This window comes from Dryas octopetala, chromosome 3, assembly GCF_963921425.1.
Source record: "Dryas octopetala chromosome 3, drDryOcto1.1, whole genome shotgun sequence".
Classification (NCBI taxonomy): Eukaryota; Viridiplantae; Streptophyta; class Magnoliopsida; order Rosales; family Rosaceae; genus Dryas; species Dryas octopetala.
This window is the reverse complement of record NC_141368.1, coordinates 14,353,528-14,365,754: the sequence shown is the minus strand read 5'-3', so window position 1 is coordinate 14,365,754 and position 12,227 is coordinate 14,353,528. Positions and strand designations below refer to the sequence as shown.

General features: G+C 39.5%; 1 protein-coding gene across 1 annotated transcript; it reads right to left on the bottom strand.

Annotated features, from left to right (window-relative positions):
• Nucleotides 1-899: 899 nt before the first annotated feature.
• LOC147291196 (transcription factor bHLH91-like) lies at nucleotides 900-2,693 on the bottom strand. The gene is made up of 3 exons (XM_086238071.1): nucleotides 1,794-2,693; nucleotides 1,112-1,537; nucleotides 900-1,004 (listed from the first exon to the last, which is right to left on the bottom strand). Exons 1-3 carry the CDS (start codon nucleotides 2,691-2,693, stop codon nucleotides 900-902), a joined length of 1,431 nt encoding a protein of 476 aa, XP_086094197.1.
• Between the last annotated feature and the right edge of the window lie 9,534 nt (nucleotides 2,694-12,227).

Here is a 12,227-nt window from a genome sequence, read left to right as displayed (position 1 = left end):
CCTACTTCCCTTTACCGATATGACAGGGCTGTAAATGGATTTAGCTGATTTGGTCCAACTATGTTTGACTCCACCAAAGATGGCTTTGTCCAAAAGAGACCCCTTTAATCCCACCAAAAAGAAAGGAAGCTAGAGTAAAAGTAAAACAAAGTAAAAGGAAGTTATCACCTCATTCTCACTCTATCACTTAAATAAAAACTGGTGTCAATTTACCGTATAAATTAAAAATTTGTTATAATATATCACTTATAATTCATTTTGTTTAAATTTTTATTATAAATAAAAGTGTTTTGGTCTTTTTCAAATTCTTATTGTGAGAAATTTTTTTTTTTTTTTACACTTTATTTACTTTAACACAATAAAAAACTGACTTAAAAAGACCAAAACACTCTTATTTTTAACAAAAATTTAGACAAAATAAACTATATGTGGTAAATTACAACAAATTTTTAATTCATGTGGTAAATTAACACAATTTTTTATTTAGGTGCATGATAAAGTAAAATTGAACTCAAAATCCAGATGGGTAAAATGCAAAAAAACCAAGTCTTTTTTGTTCTTTTTGGTTAAAACCCTGCAAATTTACTTCAAATGAATAATGCTCAAACGTTTGAAATGATTTCTAATATAACCAAAACCAAAACCAAAACCAATAGACCATAGTAATTAAAGTGACCAAAATTATGCATCTTCTCTAATTAATCCCAGTAATGAGTCATATATATTTCTATAATTTCATGCTAATTCTGTCACACCAAGACTATTGTCTACTTTTAATTAGTATTCATCAGCATCATATATATTAAAAAACATATAGTATTAAACCAACATATATAAGAAAGAAATTAAAAGACTTGGTATTAGTGCAAAGAAAGAAACATGATATCTAGCCTTTCTTCCTAGTAACTATTGGTAGGTGGTGGAATTGCTGCATCCTGTCTGTCCAGAACCTCAATGAACTTGCTGGCTACAGCACTTGCATACAAACAAGACCCTTCATACATCTGCAACATTAAAAGCAAACCCATATATAGAATTAAAAACCAGACAATCACCACCTTTATGAGAAAATGAACCAATTAAAAATCTATATAAAGTTTAGCACCAATACCTTGGTGTTGAACAGAAAGCTGTAGGAATTGCCAATGTGGCCACCAGCAACATGGTGAATATCAAGCTGCAGCTCTTCAAGAAGCTTGGAGACAAACAGCAACAGATTGATCTTCTTCTTCTGGACCAGTTTGATGGTAACTTCATCATCAATGATGCGGACATCGACCTCTGTGTCTTTGGATTTCCTCTGAAGCCATGAGCTCCTCAGAGACCCATTGTTGTAGGACTGGTCATGATCATCACCAAGAGGCTTCATGTTGCAGCTCTCATCGTCTCCAGCGCGGGCACCCTCTTCAGCCTTGTGCCTCTTGCTCCTCTCTCTCCCACATCTTTTCTTCTCCACCAGCAGTTTCAGCTCGTCCACTGTCCTCCGAAGCTCTTTGATGTAATCAATGGCATCTCCCACAATAGATGCTTTATCAGGCTTTATCCAGAAAAAACATTGATTAGCAAAATGATTAATATCCCAAAAAAGATAAAACAGAGAAAACTTGTGAAACTACCAAACTGCAGGCATAACAAAATTGAACCCAATATTTACATGACTTGTCATTCAAGAAACCAAAATGAGTACCCAATTAAAACTGTAAAACAATGATTGAAAGGGTTTTCATGGTGAAATTAATCAAATTCAGTACCATATTTTGCAGTGATTGAGATCTATATATATATATATATACCTTATTTGGGTTTGGAACCAAATTCCTCAGGGCTGTGAAATTGCCATTCAACTGGATTCTCCTGTCTTTCTCAGTGGTAGAGTGTTTGGTCCCTATGGCTTTGCCACCCCTTCCTCTCCTTGTAGAACCCATTTCCCTGGAGAACTCCAACACTCCACTCCCCTCTCTCTCATCCCCACCATTACTAAACCAGGACCCATGTGGCAAAGACTGAAGCATTAATTCCCTCAACAATGGTGACTGTGGAGGCAGGTTCAGATGGAACAGCGGGTCATAGAGAACCGAAGACACTGTTCCCTCCGGAGTGTCCACCCCGGTGGTGGGGAGGTCTCCGAGAAACCCCAAAGAGTTGGCGAAATTCGCGGTTTTGGGGTTGGGGACGTTTGTGAAGGTGATGGATGAATTTGGGAGCACAGAGGAGGGTGAGCATCTGGGCAAGTGCAAAAGGTTGAGAAGGTCAGGTGTTGGTGGAGGGTAAGCATCTGGACATTCATGGACTACACCATGAATGTCCCAGTTGGGGGTTTGCTCATAGGACACCAAATGGGTAGTATTGTTGTTGTTACTGTCACTGCAGGTGTTGTATGAGTTGTGGTCCATATTGAAACCCAGCTCATTCTGAAGCTCAATTTCAATGGCAGTATTATCTTCTTGATGAGGGTTGTTGTTGTTGTTGTGGTGCTGGCCATGGTGGTGTTGGTAAGAGAGCTCCTCCATGAAAAGCCTCAAGTTCTCCTCAACATGAGCCAAGCTGTTGTTGTTGTGGGTTGTCTCTGGCATGAGTTGTTGTGGTGGTGGGGGCAGAGGAGAGTTGATGTTGAGCACAGTTTCTGCTGATTCTGGCATGGAGGTGTTATTGGGATCAAAGCTGCAGCCACTTGCAGTGTCTTCTTCGTACATTTTTACCTTTTGGTTTTTATGGGTCTCTTTTTGTCTCTGCACCATTAATTTACAGAAACCAAAAAAGATTAAACACAGGCACATGGAGATGTGAAAAGCACAAAACATATTAGTCCCCTACAAAAAATATATTCATATATAATAAGCCTTACAGCCCTTAACCTTTTGTATCAGAATTGATAGAGCCCCAAATCAGAAGAACTTCTTTGTTCACAAAATCAAGAACTGGAGGAAGAGATGGTATTTATAGGAGAGAGAGAGAGAGAGAGTGGTGGTAGGAGAAGGAATGAAACTGCAAATTCATTCTTTGTTTGTTCTTTCTTTCTTTCTCTCTCAGTGAGGGATTTCCAATTTGCCTTGAGGCCCTTGACACAGCAGCACAGCTGGAAGTTTGTTACTGAGATTCCCATCATTGGGGCCCACTCACAATCTCCGTATTCTGAAATTCTCGATTCTGCCCAACTGATTTTACACTTTTGTCCTCCAATTTCTTAATTCATTATTGCTTTTCTTATTTCTTTTGGATATTTTTTTGGGTCTGAACTCTGAAGGATTGTCTAGTTCTTTAATAGAAGAAAACTGTGTAAAAGGGTTTCATATCTTCAAATGTAATATAAAATGTTTTGGTCATTGTCCGTTTCACTTGAAAGGAAAATGTTTTGGAGGACTAATGTTGTATCACTCATATGTTTAAATGAATTAATTTCTTGAGAGACACTTCAATAATTATGAATAATCACATTTACTTTTCCTCATCTTAGTCAAGACAAAATTGATCCGTGAGACCAAAGCAAAATAACAAATTAACAAAAGGATTTTGACTCTCCATTTCTTTCTCATTTCAATAAATAAAAAATGAAAAACCATCATCCATGGAATAAACAAAAAGAGCTCAAAACTAGGCTCCTAATTTGGGTGAGTTAAAACTCAATGTAGATGGTTCTTTTAATCCGTTGACTGGGAGCGTTGGTGCCGGTGCTATTGTCCGCGGGTTATAGCTCGGTTCATCCAGAATAATAGAACGGGCTTCATTACTTTATTAGAATTTTTAACTTTTTTAAATGAAATGAAACAGACCTCTCTAAACTTTTACCATTGTTTCCCTTTGTAACATGGAAAACCTCCACGAACAACGATAGAAAGGCTTAATGTAAATTCTTGATAATTCATCATCTCAAATATCAAGTAAATTCATATGTTTTTCAAATTAAATTTTGTCATTTTATTTACTATTTAGACTGAGGCATTTGATTTTGGATCCCCTGGGCTCCAATCAGAGCAATAGGAAGGGATGACAATGAACTGATTAAGTTCGAGGTGGGGTGGGCAAAGATTTTTATACAAGTCTGTAAGGAAAATAATATTGGACTACAATAAGTCAAACTAATAAATGATAATCCTAAATTAATAGACAACAAAATTTCCATTTTTTTCATTTCGCTACAACTTCACATTTCGTGCATAAACATTTGATAACACACTTTCAGTTTGTCGATCTTCGTATGAAGGAGAGCAAATGAGCTGGTGACAAATTTCTCCATTTCCTGCAACATTAACCAGAGGAGAGATTGAGAAGTGAGAACACACAGAAAAGGCCTGCATCATTTTGCACAAGAAACAATTATAACATAATGCTCTTTTACATGAAAAGATAAAAGCAGAGCAGAAATTTGGACCAAGTCATTAAAAAATTGGTTCCATTACACAACCTAACAATAGAAACATCAAAGTTTGGTATCTACATGTCAGCTACCAACACTGGTAGCTATAGGAGATAAAGAAATCCATGAAGAAGTTTATAGTTTATACAAATCATTAGCAAAATAAATTGAAGCTAATATTCTAATACAAGGAAATGTAACTCAAATATCCAAGTACATGGGTCGATTTGGTTCCATTGGAGATTATCATAGTACATAACTCTTAACAGTAGTTCAGCAAACAACAAGTGAACAAACAAACAATAGCATCAGACCAGACCACATAAAATTTAGGGTGTGTTTTAATTTGCAGCCCAAAATGAGAAACAATCTTAAGCCCAAAACTCTGCTTAAAATAGGCCTGCTTCCATTGCGATTAAAGTCGTCGTTTTCCTTCACCTGCAAATTGCAAACCTCTGTATCACGAGAGCGGAAGCTTCTCCCTCTTCACCAAAGTCTAGCTCTGCAATATATAGATTTCTTCCTCTGTTCACCAAAGTCTAGCTCGCAATTAGATCGATCTGATCTTCTTTTCTGAATCGAGGACCAGGTCGGGAATTTCATTTTCAATCGAGGAATAAGGTCAGGTTTTTCAGTGAAATTTCAATTTTAATGGTTGCATTTGAGAAATTGAGCTTGCGCACACACACACATTTGTCTAAGATGTTGAATTCATGCTGCTTTCAATTCGGAGTCGTTGTTTCTTATGTTATTCATATAATTAGACATTTACATTAATTCTGAACTTTTAAATACTGTGATTCAAGTTGTTTGGTGATTTGGGTCTGACTAGTTATAACCTATTTACAAAAAAATAGGTATGTAAATACTGTAACTTTAGTCTCTTTTCTAACATGAATTAGCAATGCGTACGTAGGATGAATTGCAAACTGCATATGAAAACTTATAAATAAATTAAAATTCCTACATCTGCATATGTAAAATGCATCTGCATCTCCATCCGTGAGCTGCATCTGCAGATGTATATGTCTTTACATTTCTAAAAGTTTTTTTTTTTTTTTTTTAAGAAAAATTTTTAGACGACATCAAGAAATCAAAGCAGATGTGCATCTCCAACAATAATTGTTTTATTATTATTTTTTTAAGACAAAGATCCACAGGACATCAAGGAGAATCATCTGCATCTACAGGATATGCAAGGTACAAAAGCTTTGGTAAACAAGTAATGATGATGTGGTGATAATTCTTCATGGAATGAAACTGATTGCTTATCATGTGCAAGCAGGGAAGCTTGAAGTTTTAAGCAAGGATACGTGAGGTATCTTTCATAGTAATTGGCCAATTGAACATATGCTCTGCGTTTTGTATTGATAGTTCTCCTGTATATCCATTTGATCAAACATCCCTTGAGCAGTCATAATTGTAATACTAGTGAACTTCAACACAATGGCAAGTACAGAAACAAAGCAACTCCCAGACCAGGCTCCCAAAGCCACAAGAGGAAGCTTTTTGACGCAGCAGGGTTGCTGGGAAGACTAGCTCTTGGGCTAGGGACGGTTCTCTTTGACACACAAAGAGGAAGAGAGGATACTCTCAGAATGTGGAACAAGTTATCTTCAATATTCATCCCTTCTCATGCATTTGTCCTACATCAGTCCCTCCCTCTTGAAAAGAACTCGACCCCGAGTTCTCCATGGGCAAGAATTGATACTCTGGGGTGTGATACTCAAATAAATCTTTCACATTGAAGGTTTTGGAGATATTGTACTCACTTGGTAGGTCCACCACATAAGCATTGTCATTAACCTTTTGTAGGATTTGAAATGGGCCAATCTTCTTCTGCTTAAGTTTGTTGTACGTGCCAACAGGAAACCGTTCTTTCCGCAAATGAACCATTACCATGTCTCCAACATCAAAGAGCTTCTCACGGCGGTGTTTGTCTGCATCCTCTTTATATTTGATAGCTGATTTTTCCAGCTTTTCTTTTACCTCCGCATGAACTGTTGCAAACTTCTCAATCATGTGTTCTGCCACAATGTTCATTCCTGGCAATTTTGGTAGTGGAACTAGATCAAGAGTGTGAGAAGGACGACGACCGTACACAATCTCAAATGGTGTCTTGCCAGTGGAACGATTCGGCATGTTGTTGAAGGCGAATTCTGCTTGAGACAATGTAACATCCCATTGCTTCAGTTTCTCTCTTGTGAGGCTCCTTAAGATGTTCCCCAATGTTCGGTTTACCACTTCAGTTTGGCCGTCGGTTTGGGGATGGCATGTAGTGCTATACTTCAAAGAAGTATCCAATCGTTTCCATAAATCACGCCAAAAGTGGCTAAGGAATTTGCTATCACGATCCGAGACAATTGTCTTAGGTAATCCGTGCAAACGAACCACTTCTCGGAAGAATAATTGGGCAATGTGACTTGCGTCTGATGTCTTCTTGCAAGGTATGAAATGTACCATTTTTGAAAATCTATCAACAACAACAAAGATAGAATCCATACCATGTTGAGTTCGCGGAAGACCCAAGACGAAGTCCATGGACAAATCCTCCCAAGGAGCTTCTGGGATTGGGAGTGGCGTGTATAATCCAGTATTTTGAGCTACACCCTTGGCAGTTTGGCAAGAGTAGCAACGCCGAACATACTTGTCTACTTCGCGCTTCAACTGAGGCCAATAATATCGTTCCTCCACCATAGAAATGCTTTTATCTCTGCCCATATGTCCCCCCAGACCTCCACCATGAACTTCCCTGATGATATGCTCACGTAAGGAACCTCTTGGAATGCAGAGGCGTGCATCCATGAAGAGATACCCTTCTTGAATCTGAAATTGCCCATTGGTTGGTCCTCCCGAATTGCATTGCTCCCATTTTTCCTTGAAATCTTCATCATCTGCATATAAGCCTTTCAAGTACTCAAAACCAATTACCTCATTGCGCACGGTGGTAAGTAACAAGGCTCGACGACTCAAGGCATCCGCCACTTTGTTGAGTTTTCCGGATTTATGTTTCAAGGAGAAGGTAAACCGTTGAATGTAGGCAACCCACCGAGCATGCATACGGTTTAACTTTGTGGTATTGTTGAGGTATTTAAGGGCTTCATGGTCGGTGTTCAACACAAACTCCCTTTGAATCAAGTATTGCTCCCAATGATGTAGGGTCTGAACCACTGCATACAACTCAAGCTCATAAGTTGTCCATTTCTGTCGAGATTCACTAAGCTTTTCGCTAAAGTAAGCCACAGGTCTGCCTTCTTGGGATAGAACAGCCCCAATGCCCACAATAGATGCATCACAATCAACTTCAAACACCTTGTCAAAGCTGGGCAGAATTAAGACTGGTGCAGTTGTCAATTTCTCCTTGATGTCAGAGAAGCTCCGTTCAGCGGCTTTACTCCACTGGAGCTGTTTTTGTTTCAAGCAATCAGTGAGAGGGGCAGCCACAATGCTAAAATTCCTCACAAACCTTCGGTAGAAGGTGGCAAGGCCATGAAAACTTCGAACATCACTAATTGTTTTCGGTGTGGGCCATTCTCGGATTGCCTTTACTTTGGATTCATCAACTTTAATGCCTTCAGCACTTATCACATAACCCAAAAAGATTAGGCTATCTGTTAAGAAGGTGCACTTCTTCATGTTAGCAAACAGGCTGTTTTGCCTTAATGCCATAAACACCTCTCTCAAATGATGTAGGTGATCGGCTTCATGGTGGCTGTAAATCAAGATATCATCAAAATAGACAACAACAAATTTTCCAATAAAGGGCTTAAATACCTGATTCATAAGCCTCATGAACGTATTTGGTGCGTTAGATAATCCGAAAGGCATGACTAGCCACTCAAAGAGCCCATCTCTTGTTTTGAAAGCCGTCTTCCACTCATCACCCGGTCGAATACGAATTTGGTGATAGCCACTCTTGAGATCAATCTTGGAAAATACTTTGGAACCAGCCAATTGATCCAACATATCATCTAGCCGTGGTATAGGGAACCTATACTTCACCGTAATTTTGTTGATAGCTCGGCTGTCAACACACATACGCCAACTACCATCTTTCTTTGGAGTGAGTAAGGCGGGCACGGCGCATGGGCTCATGCTCTCCCGAATTAGTCATTTCTTTAACAAGTCGTCTACTTGTCCTTGCAAGATCTCGAACTCTTTTGGACACATTCGGTAATGGGGAAGGTTTGGCAAGCTCGCTCCCGGTATGAGGTCAATATGGTGCTGGATGTCGCGCATGGGTGGTAGCTCATCCGGCAAGTCTTTTGGCACCAAATCCATGAATTCAGCTAACAATGGCTTCACCTCATCTGGAATCTCGAGTCCTCCACCTGGAACCTCCATTTCTCCTTTTACTACTACAGCAAAGACTTGCTTGGACTCTCCCATCTCCTTAGCAATATCCGGGACCACCAAGAAGGAATTGCCCTCTGATTGTGGTGGTAAAGGGCGACTTCCTGCTCTCACAGGAGCAAGGACAATCTTTGTAATACCTTGGTAAAAGGTATATGTGTTATCTCTGCCCCTATGAAGAGTATTTTTGTCAAATTGCCATGGCCTCCCAAGTAACATATGGCAAGCATCCATATCCACTACATCACAAATCACAACATCTTGATAATTTTTACCAATGGAAAAGGAGATGTCACATTGTTCAGTTACCTCTGTTTTGCCAACCTCCTTAATCCACCCGATGCTATAGGGGTACTTGTGCTTCTTTGTACTTAGGCCCAATTTCTCCACCATAGTCTTTGAGACTATGTTTTCACTACTCCCACCATCGATGATCACGTCACAAACTCGCCCATTGACGGTACATCGAGTTTTGAAGATGCTGTGACGCTGAGTATCAGCCTCCTTCCGCGGGGTGTATAATAAGTGCCTAACCACAAGGGATAGGCCCTCATCTCCAAAAGTCCATGTTGATGGATCTTCCTCCTGCGTGTGTTCATCTTCTGGGTAGTAATCTTCGGTGTTGCCATCTCCATTTTCATGGGTGGCTATGTTAACAGCACGGTTGGGACAACGGTTAGAGTAATGGCCAGGTTGACCACACCTAAAACAAGTGTTTCCTCTAGGGACTGCATAGGGGTTGGTGTTGTTAGGCTTGTAGTTGGAAGAACTTGCATCTTGCTTAGCACCAACAGGGTTACGAGTGGGGGCTCGGTTTTGTGATTGGCTTGACTCTGGAGCTCGGGTTGCCGTCTTACTCTTATCTTGCTCTAGATTAGAAAGTGGGGAAGGTGGAGCATTATACGTCCTTCCAGGGGGTGGAACACGAGGAGAGCGCCGACTCAACTGTAACTCAGCCCTCTTTGCTAACTGAACTGCCATATTCAAAGTAGAAACAGGGTGCAAAGAGACCAAGTCTTGCACATCTCGCCTCAACCCTCCAATGAATCGGGAAACCAACTGACCTTCTGTTTCTGTCAATGCGTTACGAACCGACAAACGGTTGAACTCAAAATCATAATCTTGTACAGATCGATTACCTTGCTGACAACTCTGATATTGCTGGAATAGGATTTGGTCATAGTCAAGGGGAAGAAATCGGCCTCTCATTAGTTGTTTCATCCGGTGCCAAGACCGTATTCGAGCTTTTTGTTGTCGAGTTCGCATCATTTGCAGTTGTTCCCACCAGGCTGATGCTCCTCCCTTAAGTTTGTATAAGACAAACTTAACTTTCTTCTCTTCTGGAACTTCCATGTATTCAAAGAAACTTTCAACCTCAACTAACCAATCAAGGAATTCTTCAACCCCCAGTCTGCCATTGAAAGATGGAAGGTCCATCTTCATTCGAAAATCACCATGGTTGTTCCCTCGGGGTGGCACTTCGTTAAAGAGTGCATCTTCAATCTCTTCGTCGGTAGAGTCACCATTATCTTCTTGATGAGGGGCATTCACTACCCTTGGACCACGTTCGCTCTCACGTGGTGGTGGTGGCAGGAGGCGCTCCATGGTGGTCGTTAATCGTTCAAGTCGTCGCTCGATTCTCTGCTCCAACGTCTCGAACAATTGTGTGATCACAACTCGGGTCTCCTTGGGTAAATCCGCGAGGTTAGCCAAATCGGGATTGTCGCCGGCGGCCATCGATGCAAGGGTAGTCCTCGCTCTGATACCACTTTTGACGCAGCAGGGTTGTTGGGAAGACTAGCTCTTGGGCTAGGGACGGTTCTCTTTGACACACAAAGAGGAAGAGAGGATACTCTCAGAATGTGGAACAAGTTATCTTCAATATTCATCCCTTCTCATGCATTTGTCCTACATCACTTTTCAAGTTCTTCTTATAATATCTTTTAACAAAAAGAAGCCACGTACAAATCCGTTTATCAGATGCATCAAGTTTAGTTTAGAAACTACAGGAGTAAAATAATGGGAATAATTATTCATTAACTAGACGATAATTCTTCTCCATAAAAAGACTGCTTATGATTGATTATATATGCATCTTCTCCGTCAAAAAGTTGCAGATGCATCTTCTCCATCAAAGAAGGAACAAAGGGTGGTTTAGGGTTTTAACTTCTAAATCAGTTACACACCAACAAATACCAAATCAAAGCCACACAAACACGAACCTAGAGAATTTGATAACTAGAAACAGGAAAATGGAACAAATAAGAAACTAAGTAAAATGCTAGCTGAATGAGAGATTTACCTTTCCGATCTTTGTTCTCAGAATCAAGAACGGCCTCGGTAGTGCCTTACTTGTCTGACACAGAGATGCAACCCAAGTCCAAGCAGCCATGGCCTATGGCAAACCTTTAAGAAGCACTAGGCTCGAGAATCGAAGCAGACAAGGGAAATCTGAGATTTGAGAATTGGTAATTGACAAAAAAATGTGAACCAAAAGGTTTGACCCTTGAAACCCTAGAATTGACCGGCCTGCACAACTAGTACTAAAACCCTAGGTTACTTGATTAAATGGAGAATAGGTTGAACCCTAGGTAAGGTGTAATGATAATCATGGCTTAAGAGAGGTTGAGTGTATTTTCAGTTAAATGAAAATAAAATGGCCGGAAAATCTAATGATATATGGTTTTTAATTAAGTGAATTAAAATAAAGAAAGACCTTGGATTGGTTAATGGACCGTTAATCATAGTCCAATAGGCTAATTATTCAGTTAAGTAGACCTTAAGGGATTGGCCAGCCAACCAAAGTCCTCTTAGGAAACTTAAAGCCTGACCAGCCACTTCATTAACCTTTTCCCACGCCAAAAACAGACACATGAAGAAGTGATTTTTCAGTTTCCCTCCAACGGCTACAACTCATTCTCTATAAACCAACCTCCAATTAAACAAACCCCTTCCACAATTAATTTTTTAATAGAGAAAAGAGAAAGAGAGACAATGAAAGAAAGACTTGGGAAAAAAATTCAAGAAAGAACAAGAATTCAAGAGAAGAGGAAGGAGGAGTGCAGCCAACACTGCCTTCGAAGGAAATTCTAGTAAGGAATATAAAAAAAAACCTCTCAAGTTCTTTAATATCAATTATAGGATTAGAATGATGGTTGAATGGTTAGAATAAGTTGCATTTCGAAACTCCAAAGGTTTTCATGTTTTAAAACCCTTGTTTGATTATTTTCAACCTCTGACCTTACTGCCTTTTTTTTAATGTTTGCAATAACCCACTTGGATTTTTATGAAACTGTTTTAGGGTGTGAAACTAGACATCATAATCTTTCTTTAGAATCAAGAATCACTCAAATCCAACCTGTTATGGATTTATAGTGAATTTTACATTGTACTGCCATTTTCTGCATATTTTCATAAATAAAAACATTAAGTTTTCATGCACGAATTTCTCTATGTTTAGAATTTTGATTTGAAATTGTTACAGTAGTTTTTAAACAAATAATGTGTAAAAATTATCGTA

Excerpts from the sequence above, each read along its gene's own strand:
- LOC147291196 (XM_086238071.1), bottom strand. The coding sequence starts at position 2,693 with ATGTACGAAGAAGACACTGCAAGTGGCTGCAGCTTTGATCCCAATAAC. Across the intron at positions 1,538-1,793 it reads TGGTTCCAAACCCAAATAAG|CCTGATAAAGCATCTATTGT; the intron begins GTATATATATAT and ends TTCTGGATAAAG. Across the intron at positions 1,005-1,111 it reads GCTTTCTGTTCAACACCAAG|ATGTATGAAGGGTCTTGTTT; the intron begins GTATTGGTGCTA and ends TTAATGTTGCAG.